This window comes from Euprymna scolopes, chromosome 6 (assembly GCF_053919585.1).
Source record: "Euprymna scolopes isolate OS-2025 chromosome 6, ASM5391958v1, whole genome shotgun sequence".
Lineage (NCBI taxonomy): Eukaryota > Metazoa > Mollusca > Cephalopoda > Sepiida > Sepiolidae > Euprymna > Euprymna scolopes.
The window spans coordinates 93,147,545-93,172,072 of record NC_136487.1 but is presented as its reverse complement, the minus strand read 5'-3'; the positions used below and the strand labels follow the sequence as shown (position 1 = coordinate 93,172,072).

General features: G+C 34.5%; 1 protein-coding gene across 1 annotated transcript in view; it reads left to right on the top strand.

Annotated features, from left to right (window-relative positions):
- LOC145278203 (sodium- and chloride-dependent glycine transporter 2-like) overlaps window positions 1-24,528 on the top strand; it is a 74,333-nt gene that overhangs the window by 36,590 nt on the left and 13,215 nt on the right. The window contains exons 5-8 of the mRNA XM_080130489.1: window positions 1,525-1,657; window positions 9,410-9,544; window positions 17,065-17,168; window positions 21,038-21,162. Of these exons, the coding sequence (XP_079986615.1) occupies window positions 1,525-1,657; window positions 9,410-9,544; window positions 17,065-17,168; window positions 21,038-21,162 (497 nt within the window). The remainder of the gene's footprint in view (window positions 1-1,524; window positions 1,658-9,409; window positions 9,545-17,064; window positions 17,169-21,037; window positions 21,163-24,528) is intronic.

Sequence of the window (24,528 nt, the reverse complement as noted above, 5' to 3'; positions counted from 1 at the left end):
TAAAGCTTCTATTATTGTTGTTATAACTTACGAGCGGGAGTAATAATTTACACCGGGAAGGAGGCTTCGATTATAATGTTGTCACTAACCATCGTTTGCATGAGAACCAAACATTGGAACAAGAGCTTAAAAATGCTGTTAAGAACACACACACACACACACACACACACACACACACACACACACACACACACACACACACACACAAAAAAAAAAAAAAAAAAAAAAAAAATTTGATGTAAGGTTTTCATGAGAGGAAAGAAACTGGTTAGCAGATCATAAAGATAGCGGAGCTAAAGATTTGCTGGTTTTAACATTTCATGAAACTTCACTCCATGATGTTGGTCATAGAGTGTAAAGTACAGTTTGTGTCGAGTAATGTTCGCATAAGGATTGTCAAAAGGGATAGAGAAAGAGAAAAAAAAATCAAACTGCATTGCGTAAGTCAAGGCTGTGATGTAATCTTCTGTAAATGTCCCGAAACAAAAGAGAAATACAGGAGTTTTCGGAGTTTTAAATCCATTCACGAAGAATGATATGAAACTAAACCCTGTGCGGTTGCGATGAATACATACAAGAATCCGTTCCGAGAAGATAAAAATCCGTCAGTCGAAGAAATTCGAATACACGAACGAGTCTCGGTGCCAAAAATTTGAAATTATAAATGAAAGTGTTTGCCTTCCAACTTGCATCGGGCTAATCGAATATCTTTAACTGACGGATTTATATCATCTCGAAACGTTTTTTTTTTGTTTTTTTTTAATATATATTCATCGCAATGACAAACATCATGGCGTGAAGTTTCATGAAATGCTAAAATCAGCGAATCTTTAGCTCGGCTATCTTTGTAATCTGCTGAATAGTTTCTTTTCAATGATGAAAAGGACTTTACATTCTATGAAACTATGCGGAATAAATATCTTGTTTATCGGAGGTATTCTGTTGAGAAATGAATTTTTACATGAAAATCTCTGATTTACAGTCTTTGTTTATATATATATATATATATATATATATATATATATATATATATATATATATATATATATATATATATATATATATATATATATATATATATATATATATATAAATTAGATATCGGACTATAATAATAACGGTTTTATTTTTCACTGCCCATCCAGTGCTAAAAAGGGTGTGTAGCCTAAACATTTGACTAAAAAAGGTTCGCTTTGTTGTTTCAAATGTGTAAATAAGGTCGCAAATATCTTTTATCCAATTCGAATGGGATTCCGTTGCATTTTAGTCAATATAGATGGCACCTTCGTTATGTTAAACGACTAAAATACAAGTGATAAACGCTTCAAACTTATACTCCATTTACATGAATGTTGCCAACAGAGTTGTCATTAGCGGTATTATAGTCCCAACCAATGTCATATTCAACCCTCTTGTGATAACGTTTGCTTTTGTGGATATACATCGATCTAATTACACAATTTCTTTGTTTTTGTGTTTCCATTCACCAAATAAGGGTTTGTTTCTTTTTGTTTCTTTGAACAGCAATTATGTCCTGAAACAAAGTTCGGGTCTTGATGAAGTGGGCGAGTTGCAGTGGAAGGTCGCGCTTAGCCTTCTACTCACCTGGATTATCGTCTTCTTTGTTCTCATCAAAGGAATCAAAACGTTGGGAAAGGTAAGACGTTTTCTACAGTATGTGTTTACTAACAATTTAACATGCGTTAATGTTATCGCTGAACAAATGTATAGAAGACACAGATGAAGTGCATAAGCAAATATTTTATTAACAGATTGTAAAATAAACATTTATTTCGCAGAATTTAAAAATAAAACAAAAAATATTTATTCATTTGAATCTTATATGTAAAGTAAGGTAAGAATTTCCCTGTCAAACCATAACCTTCGAGAGTAAGTATAGGCCGATGAACATGCCAGCGTGACGTCATTATCAGATCCATTTGTAGGTATATGGTCTAGGCTAAAGCAGTTTCGTCTACAATTTTCAGTTTGCTGTCCAACATGGGTTATTCTTGCGTTGTTTCAAATTGCCGGGGAAATTATCCAAGAGGCCCCAAAGTACATATATTTTCTTTTCCTAAAGAGACGGAGCAAGTCTCAATTTGGATAAGTGCCGTTAGAAGGGAAAATTTTATTCCAACCAAATATAGTAAAGTAAGTAATGTTATTAAACGTGTATTTAATTAGAACTGTATTCAAGTACTTTCATAACGTTTGATAACATTGTTAATATGAATTGAAGAAACAATACTATTTATTGCTAATGCAGCAAATATTATGTTGATATTTTTAACTGTTTATTTTCTTATGAGGCTAAAAAGTCTATCAGGAACGTTGAAAATTTAATTTACTTTTGTTTTAGCTTTTAAATTATAAACACATAATTTTTACATGAGAATAATTGTCAAAATGTCTTTTTAGTAATGAATTAAACCTTTCATTGAGTATTTCCAAATATTTTAAAGTTCTATACATTTTTTTCAAAATCGGTTTGAAAATTAATCACCCGCGGGTATTAAAAAAATTAGCTGTGACTGAACGTTATATATTAAATTTGATTGTTTCTTTTTAGAATTATAAACAAATAATTTTTACATGAGAATATTTTTCAAAAATATATTTGTTTAAATTTATTTACTTGCCTCCCCTCGAGGGCACAGTTAGACACAAGGGCGGTTTTTAATGTGGGAAAATCTAGCTCCCCCAAAAGGGGCACTCTGAATAGGAACGAAAATAAAATAAAAATTGTCTCATGAAGGATTTCTCGTCAACTGACCGAGGACAGAACAAATGAAGTGTAGCATCTGAACAGATACAACACTGTGATCCTGTGCCGAAGATAAATGTTGCCAAAGACAAGATAAGTTACGAATGTTCCAACTGTGTTTTAACTTACGTTTTTCTTTACTTCCAAACAAAAGTGGTGTCATAGTGGTGTATTAGAATAAAAACAAATATTGCATTTAAATTTTCCGCAAATAAGTAGTTTTTCGGATATTAAGCAATAAGTAGTGGGCATTGTTGTACGCGAAAGTGCGCACATCCCCCCTCCCCGATTTAATATTGTAAATGTTTGTTTATTATCTTTTCTTAGATTTTAACAATAGTTTACATTATGGTATGAACGTTTTCTTTAATTATGTTTTTAGGTATGTGAACATCATTTTCGGCCTGAGGATGTAATAAAGGAGAAGTCAAGATTCGATGATAAAACGGGTAGTATTATTACAGTGAAACTAAAAAACCATGTCTTCGGAATGGAGCTATTCCGACAATTCTCCCAAAGTGTCCCTCGTATTTAACAACAGTAACAACGTCCAGAGAGTCACCAAACTCGAAGAGAATTCGAGTAGAGAATGTTGCTATTCAGCAAGCAATAGAAGAAAGCATAATTGATGCTTTAGCATACAAAAACCAAATAATATTTCACAACATTGAAAGTTTATTAGAAAAATTGAATTTTCTTCATAGAAAATACTGAAGTGTTATTAGACAGGAAGATATGCTTCTTACACGACGAATCATCAAATCTCAGGTCCAAAAATCAGTCCGTTTCTTTTATAATTGAATCTGATTTATCAGTGCATGTCTTCTGCAGTGATGTAGAAATGAAGACTATAGGGGAATATAGGATTCCTAAACATGTCACTGATGTTAATACTTTGCAGATTTTGATTGAAAACATGAAGGAAATGGACATAAAAGAACAGCAAAACAAACTTGAAAATGTAGTTTCTATATTAAAATTAATCTTGTCATTTTTGTTATTAGTGCAAGATGAGCCATTTAAATATTTCAATGCAGTTAAATTCATATATGAACAAATAAACCTAATGACAATGAATAAACTTAATTATTCAAGTGAAATGATATTCTCTTCTTTATTATACAACTGCTCCCCTAGAGGATACAGACTTAAGAGACACTAAACATGTAATTTTGCCATGTTATTCAACCATCAGAAGAATAACCCCCATCAACCTATATGAATCCAGTTATTGAACAATATGATAACAATTTTCTTATGTATATCAAAAGTAAGTTCAAGTTACTAGAAAGACATCACAGTATCTTTACTTGTTGATGAAATACATCTGAAACCTTATCTTGATTATAAGAGTGGAAATATGGTTGGCTTGACTAACAACAGCAATGAAGCTGAAACGAGTGCATTTGCTTTTATGCTTAGCAGTGTATTTTCACATTATTAGAACTATGCAGAAATTGCAGAATACATACAACTTTTATATTTAGTGGACAACACTGAATGTAAAAACACCATAAAAAGATTGCCGGTTTCATAATGAATATGCGTACCCACTTACATTACATGATGAAAATTATAGATTTCTTTCTATATTCTGTGACTGGTTGGAAACTTGGAATAGCATTCCTGGAAGAACTGATAAATTAACGAAAGAAACATACACTGCTGTACATCATACGACTTATGCAACGTTATAACTAAGTATTGCATAAAAGAATTGAACATGTTATATATATATTACCTGGTAAATTTCAAACAGATAACCTTGAGGCAAGGTTTGGCCAGTACCGGCAACTTAGTGGGGATCAATATAATATCTCTATACGTCAAGTGTTTAAATGTGAGAAAAAACTCAGAATGCTGTCAGTATTAAAACTGAGCCACTTAATAACCAAAGTATTGATTTGAAAGATTTAAAAGAAGCTGACTTGGATGAAATGAAAACAGAGCAACACTTGGATGTTTATAAATTTAACATAGATGTAACAGAGAATGATATTTCTCAATCTACAGAAGTACTTCCTGTTATTGTATACTTAGTAGGTTACTGCTGTTATGCAGTATTTAAAAACATGAAATGCAATAGTTGCAAGGATTTAGTATCTGGAAAAGACGCTGCAGAAAATATACCTGAAATAAACAGCTACTGTCAGGGGATTAATAGAACTTTTCTTTTAGATCCTAATGATATGACAACAAATTTGTTTTATATGATTATATAGTTACTAATAAACTGGTGAAAAATCCTTTTTCCATTCGACAAAGCAAAGCTAATTAGCCATGCACATAACATTAAATGTTTTGGCAGATGCTAATCTTCTTTTTCAGCTTGACTCATGTGATGAGGATGGTCACAGTATTGAAAAATTAGAAACAAACGATTATCTGCAGTTCTTCAAATTCTCTTTTAAATAATTTTTGTATTAAGGAAAATGGTAGTATTAATAAAAATAAATTAATAAAAATAAATTAATAAGAAAAAGAAAATTTCAAACATTCAACTAAATTGTATTATTTGTAGTATTTTTACTATTGTACTCGCCTTGCATGCTTATCTCAAAACGATTTGGCTGATGTAACCTCCGACCTTCATCAGGAACAGATTCCCGAGTTTGGCAAAGTATACCTGATGAAGGTCGGAAGTTAAATCGGCCGAAACGTTGTAAAATAAACAAGATGAGAACATTAGTCTGAATAATACAATTTATCAATCCTCATCTCTAAAGTTAAAAAAAATAAATAAATAACATTCAACCCATGTGATTTTTTCTAAATTAAATTAAAAAAAATATTTCTGCACTAGTAACTTTTATTGTTTATTTGTATTTAAATTATTTGTTTGATTTCAATTTTTTGTATTTTATCGTTTGTTTTCATTCTTAAAATTATTTATCATTTGTTTTCACTTTTAAAATTATTCATCGTTGGTGTTTAATATGTTTTTTTTAATTGTTTGTTTCCTAATTTCATAATTCAGTTTTATCAGTATTAAATTGTATATTGCTTTAAAATTACTTAATTTTACATAGATAATATTTATTTTTTATCTCTATATAAATAAAATGAACTCATTTTCCCCCTCCGACTTTGATCTTAATAGGATTAAAAATCATGACATAACATGCAAATGTAATGCGTACAAACTGTAGCACATTATCTGAGGTGTGCTATAGGCCTATTACCTCTACAGTTCCTCGACAATGGTGCATACCTATATTTTTTCCGGTGAGAGTCCACTGCCAAAATCGGTTAGATTCAAGAGAGATTGCAACATCTTTTCTCTCTGTTAGATTACTCCTTTCCCATTTACACCGCAGCGGAAGCGTTCACAAGGAACAGTACGAGGAAACACCGGTTTGGAATCGTACAAGGTTATTTATGCCGTATTTTTTTTTAATCTTTTCCCTCTGCTTTATACTTTCTGTTTTTCCCATAATAAAAAAAACACGAAAACGCGATTATTATTATTGTTTTCTTTTTGCTTTTTTTTAGTTAGTGTAAGACGCAACCTGCGGGACTAACTGGTCTTTACTTCCGGTTTTAACGACTCTACAACTCAACATTTACTTTTACACAAAGAATTCATTCTTTAATATTCATTATTACAACGTAACGATATCGTGAATTCATTTGCATTACAATTAAATTACAATTAAAACAAATAAATTCATTTAGAATTCGAGAAAACAAAATAATTCATTTAGAATTCGAGTGTGATTCGGGACTACTGAAACTAAACCAAAACAAACTTCACTGCGGAATTGATATTTGAGCTAATTCACTTTTTAGTTAATTCATACCGGGTTTTTTTTTTTGCGCTTTCTACTCAATGATTCGAGTTCGATTCCTCCTCCCCCCTCACTTTTTTGGGGGGGATTTTTTAAACACCCGGACCCCGCCGGACCGTTCGCATTGCATCACGTTCATTTTTTAAATTGTTTTTTTTTTTTTTTCATGATTTTTTTTATAGTTTTGACATTGTTTGTTTTTATAATCTTTAAACGGGGTTATTATTTCGCTTTGTGTTCATTTACCCCCCCCCAACCACACACACCTCTAAAAATCCGGCCAACGCCGGGTACCCCCCGCTAGTATTAAATAAAGTTCAGTTTCAGTATTAATAGAACTGTGTTCCTTTTTCTTTTTAAAAATGTTTTATTACTCTTTTTCAAATGGCTCTTATATAGTACTGACAGTCTGCCAGTCTGACAAATTTTACCTACATTGCCTGCAGGCAGTGTTCAGTTTACAGGCCTTCTTCTTCCTTTCGGTGGCCTCGGTCAAACAGACCGGTATAGCTACGTAAACAAAACTACTTATAGAATTTTGCTTGGTGTGTATTTTAGTCGCTTATTGAAAGGTCTTCCAGACATTCTGATCATTTGGATTCGCCAATTTTATATTTTAACTGCTCATTCGTTTTCTCTTTACTTTTACTAAGAATAGCTAACCTATCACTGTAATTAATCATTATCTTTCTATTTTGCTATGGTTTTAGCCGACATTTATTTCTATTTCGTCGCCTCCCCGAGATCTCTGTCGATCCATCCTCTCAGGGAATTAGAGACAAACTTTTTTCTTATCATCTCTCTCTCTCTCTCTCTCTCTCTCTCTCTCTCTCTGATTTCCCCATTCAGACTCTCCGTTAACTCGTATGAATCTTCCCCTCAAAATCGCGTTCCATGAACTATTCTTGGGCGTGGCAATGTTCGTCAAGCCATGTCAACGATTGCTCTGCCTGTTCGATCCGTCTCTCTAATTTTATCATGACACTTTTTTTTTTATAAACAAACAACCTGTCTGTGCTAATAACTTCTAATCTAAAAGAAAACAATGAGCTCCAATTCCTAATTGTTATTGCACTAGCCACAACTGCCAGTTTGTCAACGTTAGGCCCAGTATACGACAGCAGTTGGGCTTTATGATCACAGAATAAGGGGAAAACGAAGTGGTACGGTTATATCATACGATCATCAGGCTTCGTAGGGATAATTCTGCAATGAACTATACATGGAGATACGTGGATCAGACAGACAAAGAAGTGAGAGGACAGAATCCGAGAGTGGACAGGGCTGACGCTAAGTTAGACGTCTATGCGTCTATGAAGGTAAAAAATCGGGAGTCCTATAGAAAACTGATTGCCTGGTGATCTTTTGCACCCAAACGGTCATCTAGACTAAGGGAAAAATGAAAGTCGAAGTGAACGTTTAGCTTGGTTTCATAAATAGTTCCGAAAGATTAAGACAAAAAGCTCATCATCGTTGACAGTAGATTTCATAAGGTAAAAACTCTTTTCTTGAACAGTCATTCAACAGCAAACTTATCCTTTGCAATTACTATTAAACTGACCGGAATTGTTGAACACGGTCTCTTTTACATCCGTTGTTACTTTGGAAACTTATATTAGTTAATAGAAATAAATTTTCATAATAGAGTGTATAAACTGATTAAATAAAAAAAATTAGATCTTCCTTAGTGTATTACGCAATATATATTAGATGTTTAATATGACAAATTATGTATATATATATATATATATATATATATATATATATATATATATATATATATATATATAACTCCGTCAAGTAGATTATGTTTTCAGTCGAATTTGTTACTATGTTTTTTTTTTGTGTAAAGTCTAGCGTCCACATCGCTTGACCAATCGTCACCAAATTTGGTCAACACATCGATCATGGTTTAACATAAACTAATTTAGGTCAAGGTCACGAAAAAAGTGAAAATTACATTTATGGTGATAACATCAGTTCTATTAATCATAGAGATCCATTTTGTAACTAATTTTAGGATATCTAGTAATGAAAAAATATTCTTGAAAGGCGGAAGTTACGCTTTAGACAGTAACTTTAGTTTTGTTTACCGTAGAAGCTCGCTATTTGGCCTAATGTGAAGTCTCACATATCATATAATCTTATATGACTTTCAGTCTGATAACATAAATACTTCTGGGGTTATCAACGTTTCCATAGCAGGATTTTATAATATAGAGAAAAGTGTGGCTCAGATAAACTTTGGCTCATCCTTACATTGTCAGGCAAAACTATATGGTCTCACGCCTGACTTATATTCATGTTTCCTTTACAACTTGATGATTACTATATGAAAAAATAACTTGTTCTTATAATTAAAGTTTTTGACAAAAATGCGTCTCGATTTCATACAATGTGGTAATGTTTTAACTTATCTAAATACTTCGATTGCAATTTTATAACGTACGAAGGGACTGTAAATCGGGAATGCGAGCGGTTTACATGGAGAATTGAGATTAAACCCCCTTTAAATATATTTAGAAGCAGATAAATACAACGTTCGTACAAAATCAAAGAATAAATTTACAGTGGATGTCGAGTATTTCATTTGTGCAACGTTCAAAAATTTATGACACGACATAATTTATTATGATATGTTGAATTTATGACACGACATAATTTATTATGATATGTTGAATTTATGACACGACATAATTTATTATATGTTGAATTTATGACACCACATAACTTATTATGATATGTTGAATTATTGCGGATGCAATTCATAGTTAGGGTTTGAGGGTTTGAGTTTCCGTTTTCATAAATTTAATGAAAGATTATCTCCGATCTTTTATAATTTGTTCCGTTGTAGGTCGTTTACTTCACTGCTATTTTTCCGTATGTGGTTCTTATGGCCATGCTCGTCAGAGGTGCCACCCTGGATGGAGCATACGACGGTGTCATGTATTATCTCACGCCCCAGTGGGACAGACTGACAGATTCAACAGTAAGTTGTAAGTCCTTCATTCTGCACACACACACGCGCGAGCGCGCGCGAGCGAAACGCGTGCGCGTGCGCGCGAAACGCGTATAAAAACACATAAATATGCACACATTTTGCTTCGATAACGCTCTTCGTCGGTTGTAACCTGTTTTGTAAGAATATTTTTTATATATATTTCCTTAAGACGTAGACTGTGTTGTATCATTGTAGTTTCGTCCGAAGAAAAACGGAACTCGACACATAGACAGATTCATCTAAACTAAAAGAGATACACACTACAATACGTCTGTAAAGAACGCATGCGCAACTTCAAACTTATTAATCTGTTTGCTGCTTCTGTCTTAAGTTTCTTTTCGTTTAGTTTACTATATGAACAGAGCAACAAACTAGCTAAGTCTTTGATTCAGCATAGATGTTTCCCCGGCAGCAGCCTGAAAAAAAAAAAAAAAAAAAAAAAAAAAAAAAAAAAAGACTGTGACGTAGGTCAATACAGGCCCGGCGGGTGCCACAACCAACTATAATCATATCAACGGCAGCAACATCGTCATTGCGATTACTGACTGTAATATTACACAGGATCAGTGAATCTATTGGAGATTTCGGTTTTAGAACAATATTCCTTTGCATCAAAGGCCTTTAATAGGATGTGGCGTAAAGGTCTACTTCACAACATATATGCATTTTAATTGGAACGTATACGACTACACTAGTTGCAGCGATCACTTTCCAATTTTGATTGAAAGCCCAAAATCCAATAATGAAAAATATCTCTGATGTAAATTAAATAAAGCCAACTGGTAAATATTTAAGAAAAACGTAAAAATATTTTGACCCATATAGAGACAATGAAACAGTAAAATACTTCATGGAAACACTAATAGAAATAGCAAACGAATGCACTCCTAAAACTTCAACACACGTGCAGCAAACACTCGTTCAACGTTGAATGTCAGGAATTTCTTTAGCAAAAAGCTGCTCTAAAGAAATTCCCAAAACAGCCTACAACTTTGAGAGAATATATTAAACAAAGTTAAAGCTCGCACGGTGATAAAAGCAGCTAAATGGGAATGCTGGCAAGATTACGTCAGCAAATTGAATTCCTCCTCTGAACCGAGAACAATATGAAAGATGATCCCAAAAACTGCAGGTAGACATCAAACAAAACCAATTAAACACTACTTTAAAAATAACCCCATCATAACTAATGAAAAGAATATAGCAGACTTACGAGCTGAAACCTTCCCCCCCCACAAATTTATTTAAAATCACAATGTAAAATTTATGACAGTCAAACAAAACGCCGAAAGTATAAACTAAACTTCAAAACGAAAAGCTTTGAGAATTATAACCTTTTTACATAATCAACTTAAAAGATTTTATTAAAAGATCCCATAACACTGCTATAGGGCCAGACGAAATCCATTATGATTTCTTCAGGCAATAACCTACAGAATCATTGAAACAACTATTAAGAATTTATAACAAACTATGAACAGAAGGTGAATTCCCAAACATATGGAGACAAACTATAATAATAGCAATCCCAAACGCAGGAAAAAATAACTTAAATCCACAAAATTATTGATCGATCTCATAAACTAGTTTCTTGTGCAAAATAATAGAGAGGATGGTAAACATCACATTAGATTGGTATGTACCTGATCATCCTGAAGGATATATCATCCTGAAGGATATATCATCCTGAAGGACTTTTTTACAGACACTATACCCAATCGGTCATGGAAGCCTGAGATTAACACTTGGAGCCTTCAGAACATTCCCAGTAGAAAGACTAGACGGAGAGGCAAATAAGATACCTGCAAATATAAGGAGTCAATCTGACTACCCAATATTACACCAAGCTAAAATTGTACCCAAATAATCCTGGATATGATGCTCCATTCAATCCAGGATATATTGAATGATTTGAAGCAAAAGAAAAAAGCTATAAAATCCTCAGGCCTTCAATTGAAGTCAGTTCTACAAGAATCAGAAATCTCTGTTGATAAGATCCAAGAACACATCCTACCTGAAATCCCACCTTGGATTCTCAGAAACTCAAAGTGATCCTTCAACTAAATGAACTCCCCAAAGTAAAAACCAACCCTAACATATATCAAAAAAGTCAATGATATTTATTGTCCTACCCTGATCATTTACATGTTTTTACAGATGACTCCAAGATCACAGAAGAGCTGCATGTACAGCAGTTCTAAATGAAACAATCCACAAAACGGCTCTCCCAACAGAAAGCTCTATTTCATTGTAGAAATCTGTGCCATAGACCTTTCTCTCAACATCTTATTAAAAAACAAACAAGAATTTCTTATTATTTTCAAATTCACTTTTTCTTTTTAACATCATTGAATAATAAAAAGCTTCAGAATCCACTAATCATCAAATTACTGAACAGTTTAGACTCACCGACTAACCATAAAGAAATAATTATGTACTGGATCCCAAGCCACATCGGAGTAAGAGGAAACAAAAGAGCGGACTTAGCAGCCAAATTGGCTTTAAACCTGAGCCCCGGTACTGTCAACATCTATATTGACTTGAAACATAAAATCAACGAAAATGGCAACAATGCTGAAATAATGACACAGACTACAAGCTTTTTCAAATCAAACCCATTCTGGCAGAGTGGAGACCAGCTTCAGAGAATTAAGAAAAGAGCAAGTTGTTATATCCACAAACATTATTGACTCCTTTATACTTTAACAAGAACAATCACCACAATGCCTAACATGTCAAAAGACTTGCTTTGTCAAACACATTCTCTTTTTTTCAACTAATGTAAATAATATAGTGCTCAGGGAACAAATGTGGTTAAAAAAATATTTTTGATTGCAAACAATTCCAAGAACAATTTAAAAAAAAACTAAGACAAGCAACTCTGAAAACAAAAATATAAAAATAAATAAGTAAAATAAAATGAAATTAGTAAAAATGATTCTCAGCATTAAATGACCTAACAAACGTTAATATGCTAGTCAAATAAAACAACAAACAAACGAACAAAGATATTGTCGTTTGAAAGATACAGCTTACCTTGTAGACTTGTATATAATCATATTTACCGACTGGTTTCACTTCTAGAGTATTTCATTTCAGCCTCCAGATAATTTTGGTGTATCAGCAGACAATATGCATCATTTTTTAGCCTTTTTCTGGACAGATTTTCCGTGTATCAGCTACCTTCACTGATGTGAGGCCCCATTATCTGAATTTCATTTCAATCAAATGGACTGTTTGATATAATCAAAACTGGACAATTATCGACTTAGCGTTTCTTGTTCCGTTCAACAGGTTAGCATCTCACGTGTCGTATAATAGCTGAGCGTCTCGCATTTTCATTGAGTGAAAACGAAAAACATATATATATAAATATATAATAAATAAAATGATAAAAAATTTAAAAACAATAAAATAAAAATAAATAAAAATAAATGAATAAAAAAAATTTATTTTCCTCAGACAAGTCTCTCTCATCTTCCTTTATTGTCTGTTATTCTTGGCTGGTGTTTTAGTTGATTCTGTTTTCACTATTCAATGCAATACAAATCTGTATGCATATAAAATTCTCTATGTCCGTGTGTCTATTTTTCATAGTGCATCTCTCCTATACAAAAGGTTGCAGAGCGGTAAGAGGCAGGTCAAATGATTGTATTTTCTTTTGTGGATTGTTTATATAAAAATCATTAAAAAATAGCTGCTAAGGTGTCAAAATTGAAAAAAAAAAAAAAATGGAACTTGGCACACGTAAGTCGACATCAAGTGCCCTTTTACGCATGTGCAAATATACATTTATATATTAAAGTAGGTTCAGTTCATATTTCTTATCCGTCTCAAATGATAACGACTAAGGCTGAAGCACTAAAGGTTTAAATTCTAGTTGATAGCACCCGAGTCAATTTCTTTTTTATTTTATTTTTGTAATCACTGCTATATATTGGGTACAATATGATAATCAATAGACAATTGATTCTATAATAATAATTAAAAAATCTGCATGAATTAAAATATAATATTTAAGCGTATTTTATGACCAGGCAACGCTGAGCGGTTTGTTGGTACAATATATAACATAATAGTATTCTTTTACCCATTGGTCATATTTGATGATGCAAATTTGATTTTGAGTAGTTTGATCTCACTGACTAGCCCAATTGTTTGAATATCCTTAGCACTGTGGTTTGCGTCCTGGCCTTGGTAAATATATTGTGGGCTCAATATCATTTATATATTGTTTGCGTCCTGGTCTTGGTAAATATATTGTGGCTCAATAACGTTTATATATTGTTTGCGTCCTGGTCTTGATAAATATATTGTGGCTCAATAACGTTTATATATTGTTTGCGTCCTGGCCTTGGTAAATATATTGTGGGCTCAATAACGTTTATATATTGTTTGCGTCCTGGCCTTGGTAAATATATTGTGGCTCAATAACGTTTATATATTGTTTGCGTCCTGGCCTTGGTAAATATATTGTGGCTCAATAACGTTCATATATTGTTTGCGTCCTGGCCTTGGTAAATATATTGTGGCTCAATAACGTTCATATATTGTTTGCGTCCTGGTCTTGGTAAATATATTGTGGGCTCAATAACGTTTATATATTGTTTGCGTCCTGGTCTTGGTAAATATATTGTGGCTCAATAACGTTTATATATTGTTTGCGTCCTGGCCTTGGTAAATATATTGTGGCTCAATAACGTTTATATATTGTTTGCGTCCTGGTCTTGGTAAATATATTGTGGCTCAATAACGTTTATATATTGTTTGCATCCTGGTCTTGGTAAATATATTGTGGCTCAATAACGTTTATATATTGTTTGCGTCCTGGCCTTGGTAAATATATTGTGGCTCAATAACGTTTATATATTTTCTTTTTGCATCCGACGTTGTTATGCTTCTGAGTTGTTTAAATTTTTAATTATTCTTTCATACGAACGTATATATGCAAGCGCATATGAACACTTACTGTTCTGGTGTCTATGATATTACTCATCCTTTTTTTTTATTATTATATTTTCACCGCAAACAATGCATATTGCCACTTTGTTGTAGGGGGCTACTATCAGGGACATAGGCATTAAGGGTACTGTGTAGGGAGTTGGGCAGCAAGATTTCGGTTCACGTTGCACTTGAACTTCTGCATGTCAGTACAGTTGGGGAAGCAGGGACCTGGCAGGGAATTCCAAAGTCTAGCTGTCCTGGGGAAGAAACTATTGGAGTAGAAGGCTCTCTTACATCTAGGGATCTCTACTGTGAAGGGGTGGGATTTAGCTGCTTGTCGGGTTTGTCGTGGGTATTTACGTTCAGGGGGCACAAGTGCTTGCAGTTCGGCAGAGCATTCACCGTTAAAGTACTTGTAGAAAAGGCAGAGGGATGCAACATTTCGTCGATCAGACAGGGGCTGAAGTTTTGATGACAGTTCAGGACCTATCAGATTGGCGACTCTCTTTTGAACCTTATCTAGGAGCGAGAGACTAGTGGTAGATGCACCATCCCAAATATGACAACAATACTCCATACATGGGCGAATGGTAGCCTTATAGAGGTATAGGATACTTTCGGGCGTTAGTATCTTTCTAGCACGGTAGAGAGAACCTACCTTCTTTGCAGCAGTCCTGGTGATACTCTCGATGTAATTGTTCCAACTTATGTTTCCAGAGAGCATTAGGCCGAGGAGTTTAAAGGATGTACTTTCAGATAAAGAGTCATTGGCCATTGTTATTGGTGGTAGAGAAGGTTTCTTGTAATTATTGAAGGAAACGAGTTTAGTCTTGGCAGCATTGAATGTGACCATCCATTTATGTCCCCATTCCACTACAGATCGGAGGTCATCCTCTAGTGCTTCTGCCATTTCTTTAGATATGTGTTCATTTGTTTTCCTGTCGTGTCGGTTATAGAGTGTGGTGTCGTCAGCATATATACCCATCTCACAGGCAATTTTGTTAGGGAGGTCATTTGTGAATATTAGGAATAATAGAGGTCCAAGGATAGATCCCTGAGGCACTCCTGCCTTTATATCATATTGTTTAGATGTAGGACTGTCGAGGACAACCTGGATTTTTCTCTTATCTAAGAAGAATTTAATTTTATCATGTATTCTTCCAGTGATACCATATGATCTGATTTCCCTGAGAAGACCTTCTGTCAAAAGCCTTAGATATATCTAGAGCTACTACTCTACCCTCCCCCGCTTTGTCCAGTGAGTGGTATATATGTTTTGAGATTACAGTTAGGATGTCTGCTGTTGAACAGGCTTGTCTAAATCCATATTGTTGGTCAGTTTAGCATCTGTAAGGTGATGGACTAGAGCTTGGTTAATGATGGACTCAAATATTTTGGCGAAAAGTGGGAAGAGGCTAATGGGGCGATAATTTACTGGGTCAGTTCTTTTGCCAGAATTCTTGAAAACTGGTACTACAGAAGCAGTTTTCCAGCAGACAGGAAAGCAAGATTCATTAAGGCATTTGTTGTAAAGTTTGGAGAGAACTGGAGCTACTTCGGCGGAGCACTTTTTTAATAGCACAGCCGGGATGAGATTTCTTATGATAGCATGTACCTGAGAAGGGGTGATTTTCAGATCGTCTAGTGTGGCATCTGTCCACAAGGGAAGGTCAGGGAGGGGGTGGTTGGCAGGGTCAAGTGTGGAGTTGGAGACAAACCGACTGGCAAGCATGTTAGCCTTCTCAGTTGCAGAGCAAACCACCTCATGATTGTTGGATAGTAGGGGGATTGTTGATTGCCCATTATTTACTACACTGTTGTAGATTTTCCAGAAGTTACGGGTTCCTAATTTCTGTGCTTCGATGCGTTTTTTAATGGTTTTAGTAAATTCTCTCTTAGCTGTGGCTATTTCTTTCTTACAGTTACTTCTGGCTTCTATATACTTCTGTCTGTTTTGAACTGGACTTATGTCAGTTAAATCTGCGTTATGCATGCTGCCTTTGCGCGATGGCGGCTGCACAAGTAGAAGTAAACCATTGGGGAGAGTTGGGCTTGCTCTAAAATTTCCCCGTGGGAATATGTGCTTCAATTGCTGTTTTGAACCATTCAGTGGCCTCATTTGCGCACTGTTCAGCAGGAAGTGAAAAGATATTTTGCAATGAGGCGTCCCTGATGAGATCCCTGGAATGCGTTTATACATTTCTATGAGACACTGTACTTGTTTGTTTGTGGGTCAGTCCATTGGTCTGTCACGCTTAAATTTGAAAAGGATTTTCATTGCAAACGCGTTTTTTTTTTTGTTTGTTTTTCATATTAGCCAAGTACGAGTTATGATTAGAACTATCGTCTCCGCAGAAATACCATTTTCCCTACATATCTACATTAACTGAACAAATTGAATCAATGTGCTTTATCGCTTTATTTTGCATATACTTAAGCATCTCATTGTTCATGGGTTGATCCGTAGATCACACATAAGTTTGAAACAGATAAAAAACAGGCATATTTATGAATTTTTCTTCTTGTTTTTTTTTGGTGTTGTTTTTTTATTTTGTTTTTTTCAGGTTTGGAGTGATGCGGCTACCCAGGTGTTTTTTTCGTTAACCGTGTGTTCCGGTGGATTGATCCTAATGTCGAGTTTTAATAAATTTAACAACAACTGTCTAAGGTAGGCAAAGACATCGACATTACATAATCTGGCACAGGATTTTATCCCTCTGCACCAAAGCCAACGAAGAAAAGGGCATTTAAAAAAAAAATTTTCTGTTGACTGCGATAAGTTGCTGGTCCTGTGCGGTTCCTTCTCTTTTTGAGAAAGGATATACTTTATTACTATCTGCCTGAATCACACCTTCTAGGGAATGCCGACAAGGATGGCCAAGAATTTTTTGCAGGCTAGAGTGCTCTTCCTTTAGGTTAGGGTGCTGGCTCTTCAATCCTATTTTCCAACCTTTGTGTCACATCTTCCAGTCGTGACAGATAGATAAATAATTTTCACATCATGAAGTGTAACGTTTTCTTTACTTTACATTTTTAAACACTCACACACACACACACACACACACACACACACACACACACATATATATGAACTCAGAAAACGGCTGGAACATTTTTTTTTAATTTCACATGAAGGTATTTGATGTGTCTTGGAGTGTTCTTATAGAGGTTTTGCATCGGAATATATCTGATTTTTACAAAAATCGATAATTGAAAAAATCCGATTAAAGAAGAAAGTTCGATTTTTTATCGAAGTTTACATTTTTATACAACTTTACATCACAAGTTTCAGCCTATAAAATCAACTGTAGATTCTTTAATAAGACGGGGGGGGGCCGTTCGAAATGAATGCTTCTTTTTAGAGCACAATGTTTAATGATACTTGACTCTTGTATATTTAACTTTAATTCAAGTGATTATGTAAAAATGACTTCATGAAATCAACAGTTGGTTTTTTGATAAGACAGGGGCGCGTTCGAAATTAATATTTTTGCTTAGAGTAAAATTGAACCATGATACTTTACTTTTGCATTTGAAACTTTAAGTGAAGCCATTATTTACAGATATTTTGATAAAAATCAATAGTAGATTCTCTACAGTGCAATGTAAACTACAATATATTGTGAACTAAGCCACTGCAGGGAGGCATGTGAAGCTTCTTCCTGATAAACTGCGGGGGATCCCTAAATAGAGCAGGCAATCAATTGATTTCGATTACAATAATTGGCCTTTTGGCCAAGATCGCCCTGCTTGTTTTCGGTTCCCCGAAAAACAGTGGGGGGTCTAGTCACTTAGATTAGTACAGGCGGGGGGGGGGACCTCACTAACAATCCAGTAGGATTTATTTTTTGTTTTTGATATGAACACTTTTGATTAGTTTTCCCCACTCCACGAACAATCTTTCTCTTAATTCAAAAACTTTTTATTTTCTAATGAAATTGAATTTAATTTTTTCAAACATGCACACACACACACAAAAAAAAAAAAAAAAAAAGAATTCATACACAAACACACAGACAACTGTTTATAAATTGTAAATATGTTTTTGATTCTTAAACGCTGGGGATTTATTAGTTAGATTAAGATCCATAGAGTGAATGAGGTATTTTGGTAAATGTTGCCAGTCAAGAGTAAGACTCCAAAGTCTACATTTCTTACTTTTAATCACTTTAGTCACAAAGACCCTGAACCCTTCCCCTCCCCAATTTCTTGTAGGGCCTTGTGCCTAATTTTGTTGCTTAAAAATCTTTTGTTTTTTACTTAATTGTATTTTCAAATTTTTTAAAAGCAATAAAATATATAAACAAGATCAAAGTGTAGTATCTGTTCTTCAGATGCGCCCTTCCATTTCTTGTTCTCTTTCGGTGGAGGAGAAAATCCTTCACGACTGAGACAATTTTTTTATTTTTGTACCTTTTCTCCACGTTAAAAAAACGACCCTGGTGTCTAACTCTGTCCTGTGGGGAGGCATAGTAAATAGGTACAATAAAAGTATGGGAGCGTAGAACATTTGTTGATCCTCATTTGATCCCCAACAACGTCGGATCTCCCTGCTATATATATATATATATATATATATATATATATATATATATATATATATATATATATATTCAAAACACTTTGAATCGTTCAATCACTCATTGAGATTTTTTATAGATGTTTTTTCTGCTGTTTGCAACAGATAGGTAAACTATTATTTTTATTGATATATCGCTCCACCCATCTTTGTTTTACTTAATGCCGAAACACTTAACTGTATACGATTAATTGAAGAAAAGTTGATATTGATGTAAACATACGCTGTGCTGCATGTTTTGGTAATGCCTATGAATGACAGACGTTGCAGGTGATAGATGCTTGACCACAGGAAGAGGGAGGATGCAGAGCATCGAAAATATCTGGTTGGAATCCAGCCACCCAAGAGACGTTTTCTTTGTTTGAAATGACGTTCGTATATCATTGATTAGAGAATTACGCTGGGACCGTCCATTGATAGAAAAACAACATCCAAGATTATCTACAGATAAGTCCCTTTGAATGGAGACTGTCTAGCCGTTATCTCTAGTAGTCAATTTTTGGGTAGTTGAATGATGATCACTAACAAAGACCAGAATTAGTGAGAGGTGAAAAGATTTCAGATGGGAAGGGAAGGTGGTCAGATCTGTTTTCTCCCGGGGGTTAAACGTTGGACGTTTGAAACGATCAGTTGGGTTTTCTGATGGCTGTCTCTGGTCAGTTTCCGAAAACAATGGATACCCCCTGTAAGAGTAGCTGCTCATGTAATTGTAAGGCAAGGGTTACGCAATCCTGAACCACACCTCTCCTGAATCAACACTGCTTGAGTCCAGTAACAAGAAGTCCAGGATGACTGGAAACAACGTTGAGATAAGCAGAGAGCGCATACAGCACCTGGAATACCTGAATAGTCACCCATTTTAGTATTAACCAGACTCAAAATTGCTTAACTTTGGTGATCTAATGGGAACTGGTGTGTCAACATAATTATGCTGTATATTATTACAAACAGTATCAATGCATAAATAACCATAATATATCAAATAGGGATAGCACTCCCCTTGTTAAAGAGGATTCAAAATATCAAGGTCAAAATTTACTATACAGGGTGGAACGATAAAATTGTCGCTCTACAAAAGACGTAAAGATTCCATTTCCGTTTGATGAAAACCAGTTTTCATTTTTTTGTTTCAGACCATCAACTAGTTGGCCAGTTGTGTACAAATCCCAAGTGTGATAGGAGCCTTCTTTCATGTCTGAAAGTGACACAATGTTCAAGAAGCGAGATCAGAGATGCGCCACTGTACAACTCATGCTCTCTACCGATCCAAGTTATGACAACAGAGCCATTTCCAGCGCTCTCAAAATGCAAATCTGGACGGTACAGCAGGGTACAGCTCAACGCATCAAACGACCGATGATTATGGTTATTAGTGTGGTATCAAGTAAGGGCCACATCATGCCACCTCACATCTTCAAAATCAGCTTGAAAGTCAACGCCAAAGTGTACCTGAATGTGCTAAATAGTGTGGTGATCCCCTGGTGCAATCAGGTGGCCACTGGCAGACACTGGGTGTGACAGCAGGACTCGACGCCAGACGGAGTGCTATGATTTTATACCCTTCTCTCATTGGCCTCCCTTCTTCCCCGACCTGAACCCACTGGACTACTTTTTTTGGTCATACATCGATAACATAACTAACATGATCACCACCATCCACCAAGCTCCCGCCAGTGCTTGTAGAAAAGGTATGCTCTCAGTTCCAGACCTGTATCGAGGCGGTGATTGAGATTGAATGAATAGATGTCAGCTCTCTTACATAATCAAGTTATCTGAATTGATTTTTTAAATAAAGTTTTAAAATAAAGCTTCAGTGTCGTTTTCTTTAGACACTTTTATCGTTTCACCCTGTACTATCTATTCATTCTATGCTTCTGCTTATAAAAGAATATTGTTATTAATTTCATAGCAATAAAAATAGGCTTTTGTTAATTAATTTTTTTTTTGTTTTTGTTTAGAGATGCCATTCTGCTACCTTGCCTTGACTGTCTGACAAGCTTCTTAACGGGTTTTGTCATATTCACAGTTCTTGGTTTTATGGCTAAAGAGAAAAATGTAAGCGTTAAAGATGTCATCGATGGAGGTAAGCATAAAAAGGTTTCTTTTTTTTTAATTTAAGAAAGTTACAGTTAATAGAACACAGTGCAACATAATAATATAATACAAATTCAATAACAATTATTCAAGTGAAATCCATCAAAAATGAAAGGAAAAATGTAAATCAATGTAAAAAAAGAATTAATAATTTATAAATACGTTTTAGCAGATAAAAATTATAGCTTTTTTAAACTTCAGCAATCATAAATCTAAATCAATCAATCAATCATGTCGATAATGTTGATTTACTCTTCACATAACTTCAATCACAGACACGCGGTCTTTATTTTTTTTTAATCTTTATTTTCCAGTCAATAATACACAACAGCAAGCAAGGGAAATCACTCTAAGAACTTAACACGAATAATAGAACTTCTTTATCTCTCTATGAACCTGTTAGCCCTTAAATCAAGGTAATAAATGGTGAGAAATCTATAAACAGTTCACGTAAACATAAACACGTTTTCTCAACACTAGTTACAGAAGTAAATGAAATATTAGTAATGTTGGCGCTTTCCCAAAATGCAGTTTGACAAATTTTTCACAAGTCTATAAACTTTCGACCAGAAGTTTGCAATCATTTATATTTTTTATTTTTCTATAGTATATTAGAATCCTTCAATTTCAGCAGAGTATGAAGGGAAGGCAATCTGTTACATATGCAGGAAATATCGCCTCTTTCATGCCTTTAAAATTGTTAATTGAAAAGGCAAACTCTAATACACATGGCTCCAGTGCTGTCTGTCATAGGAGTTTCCAGAACATTGCTGTAAACAGCCTTGATCTGCTTTTAGAACTCCAGCACCAAATTTTTCCTACGTTGATTCCTGAAATCTTAGTATGTGTGGTAGTTCGTAAGATCAGCAATTTTCTTGTGTTGGATATCTGGACTGGTGATACATACTTGACATAGACATGCACTTATCCAATAAAAACAAAACATGATCGATCGTTAGAAATAAAATAATTGCTGATTGATTCAAAACCACTTGAAATATTATGCTATCTCAAAGAGTTAACTACAGGTGGAAATATCCTATTGCTAAATAAGCACCCTCCATTGACAGTAAAGGTGAAATCCTAGAATGGGCGCTTATAGGTGGATGCATTAGGTCACAAATTGTTGTATAAAATAAACCGAAATTGAGATTCAATCAAATCTGAGAAAATCACTTTGTCAATTCCTGTGCATCATCCTTCTCCACTAACCCTCACTCATGCACCACCATTGACAATAAGGATATATCCTTATATTTTTAAACACCAGTGTTTATTGTAATCAATAGCATAAATTTGCAAGATTCACTAGTTCTGACTATATATGCGTGTGTGTATGTGTGTGTGCGTGTGTGTGTGTGTGTGTGTGTGTGTGTGTGTGAGAGAGAGAGAGAGAGAGAGCGAGTTTCGCAATATTCACCTACATGCGTGCATGCATGTGTGTGTCAGAGAGAGAGAGAGAGAGAGAGAGAGAGAGAGAGAGAGAGAGAGAGAGAGAGACACACACACACACACACAGTGAGAGACAGAGAGATAAAGAATGTGTATAAACTCAGTTTTTTCTTTATATATTATTGTGCTTAATTAAGCACAGCAGAAATGCAATACCTAGACTGATGAGCCCATCAATTTACAGATCCAACTTTTATTCCTTGTTCTACTAGTAGTAGCAGTTTCATCGGGCATATATCTAAGCCACATCGAGGTGTAGGATTAAGGTGGACATAGTTGAAAGAGATTGTTGGTGTTGGAGATATGCACTGTAAGGGCACTTGATAGACAGCGGAAGCTTATCTTCATTGTTGCCTCTTGACTATGACAACTTTCTAAAGTCAATCAATAATATATAAAGAAAAAACTGAGTTTATACTTTAACATAACACATGGTAAATATGCATGGTAAAAATAAGTATAAAAAAAAAGGAAACGGAATAAAACTTTACATTGTTTGATTGACACGACGCGATTTGGAAAGAAGTTGTGTACAGATTGTAAATGCAATGCTGAGATAAACTGAATAAAAAGGCATTTTAATAAAAAAGGAAGATAAAGAAGGGGATTATTGGCACATCATTCTTCTTTCCATCAACAACATGATCTGTCGAAGATAAACACATTCTTCATCTCTCTGTCTCTCACTGCGTGCGTGTGTGTGTGTGTGTGTGTGTGTGTGTGTGTGTGTGTGTGTGTTTCTCTCTCTGACACACACACGCATGCAAGCATGTAGGTGAATATTGTGAAACTCTCTCACACACACACAAACACACGCACGCACGCATACACACATATATGTAGTGAGAACTAGTGAATCTTGCAAATTTAATGCTATTGAAGGCATTATCAGGTAAGATTAAATAGGTAGTCGATGAAATAGATTGGAATATTTTTATTATAGCATGGACTGTAAAATTCTATAATTCGCCAACCAGACAGAATCAAATATCGATTTGGCAGATGCAATACGATTTAGGTCTGCTGTTGAAAATTCAACCGACATTTCTTTATATATAAAATGTATTTGCATTCACATTATCTGTATCAAAATAAACAATTTTTTTTTTTGTTTTTATTATTCCGCATTTGTTTATCATTTAATGTTAATGCATAATTTATTTGTGTACACCGAAAAAGGTTTTTAAATGTTTAGCGTTTTTGGTTCTTTCTTCCATATCAATGATTTGGAATATATCTAGATCAATATAAGTGAGTCATCGTCATGTACACAGGAACGTTTTCTTTTTATGTAAGAATGTTTAAAGACATTCAATGTTCTATTGCTATATATAAAGTATATCTTCATATATAACTTAATATTTACCTTTTACTTTCTTTCATGATGTTTTTATTTATGTCTTTTCGCCTGTTCAGTTTTTGTTTTGATTTTAGTCTCATCACAATGCTGTGAGAGGTGTAGTTTGGTCTAGAAGAAAGGGGGTGGGGTCGCTGTTAATATGTTTCAGAGGAGAGAGTAGGGAGTATAGGAAGTAGGAGATGATAGGAAAGGAAAGTGGGTATAAAGGATTAAGTTGGACTAAAAGGAAAGGGAAAAGAGCAAGGTAGTTGGGGAGAAAAAAGACCTAAAGGAAAACTGGGATAGCATATAGTTTGATCCAGATAAGAGGAAATAAAAGCTGGGATAAGGTAGGATGTAGAAAAGTTCAAGTTTGACGTATGGAAAAGCAAAGATGGCAAATAGTATGCTCGAAAGGAGAAAGAAGAGAACAACTGAAGGAAGTGTCATGCTCAGACATGATTGAGAGCTGAACGGTGAGTTTCAATTTTGTTTAATTGCTCAGAAAAGAAAAATAGCATAGAAAAAGTTATTTTATAAATTAGAAAATTTGTTAAAAGTTTT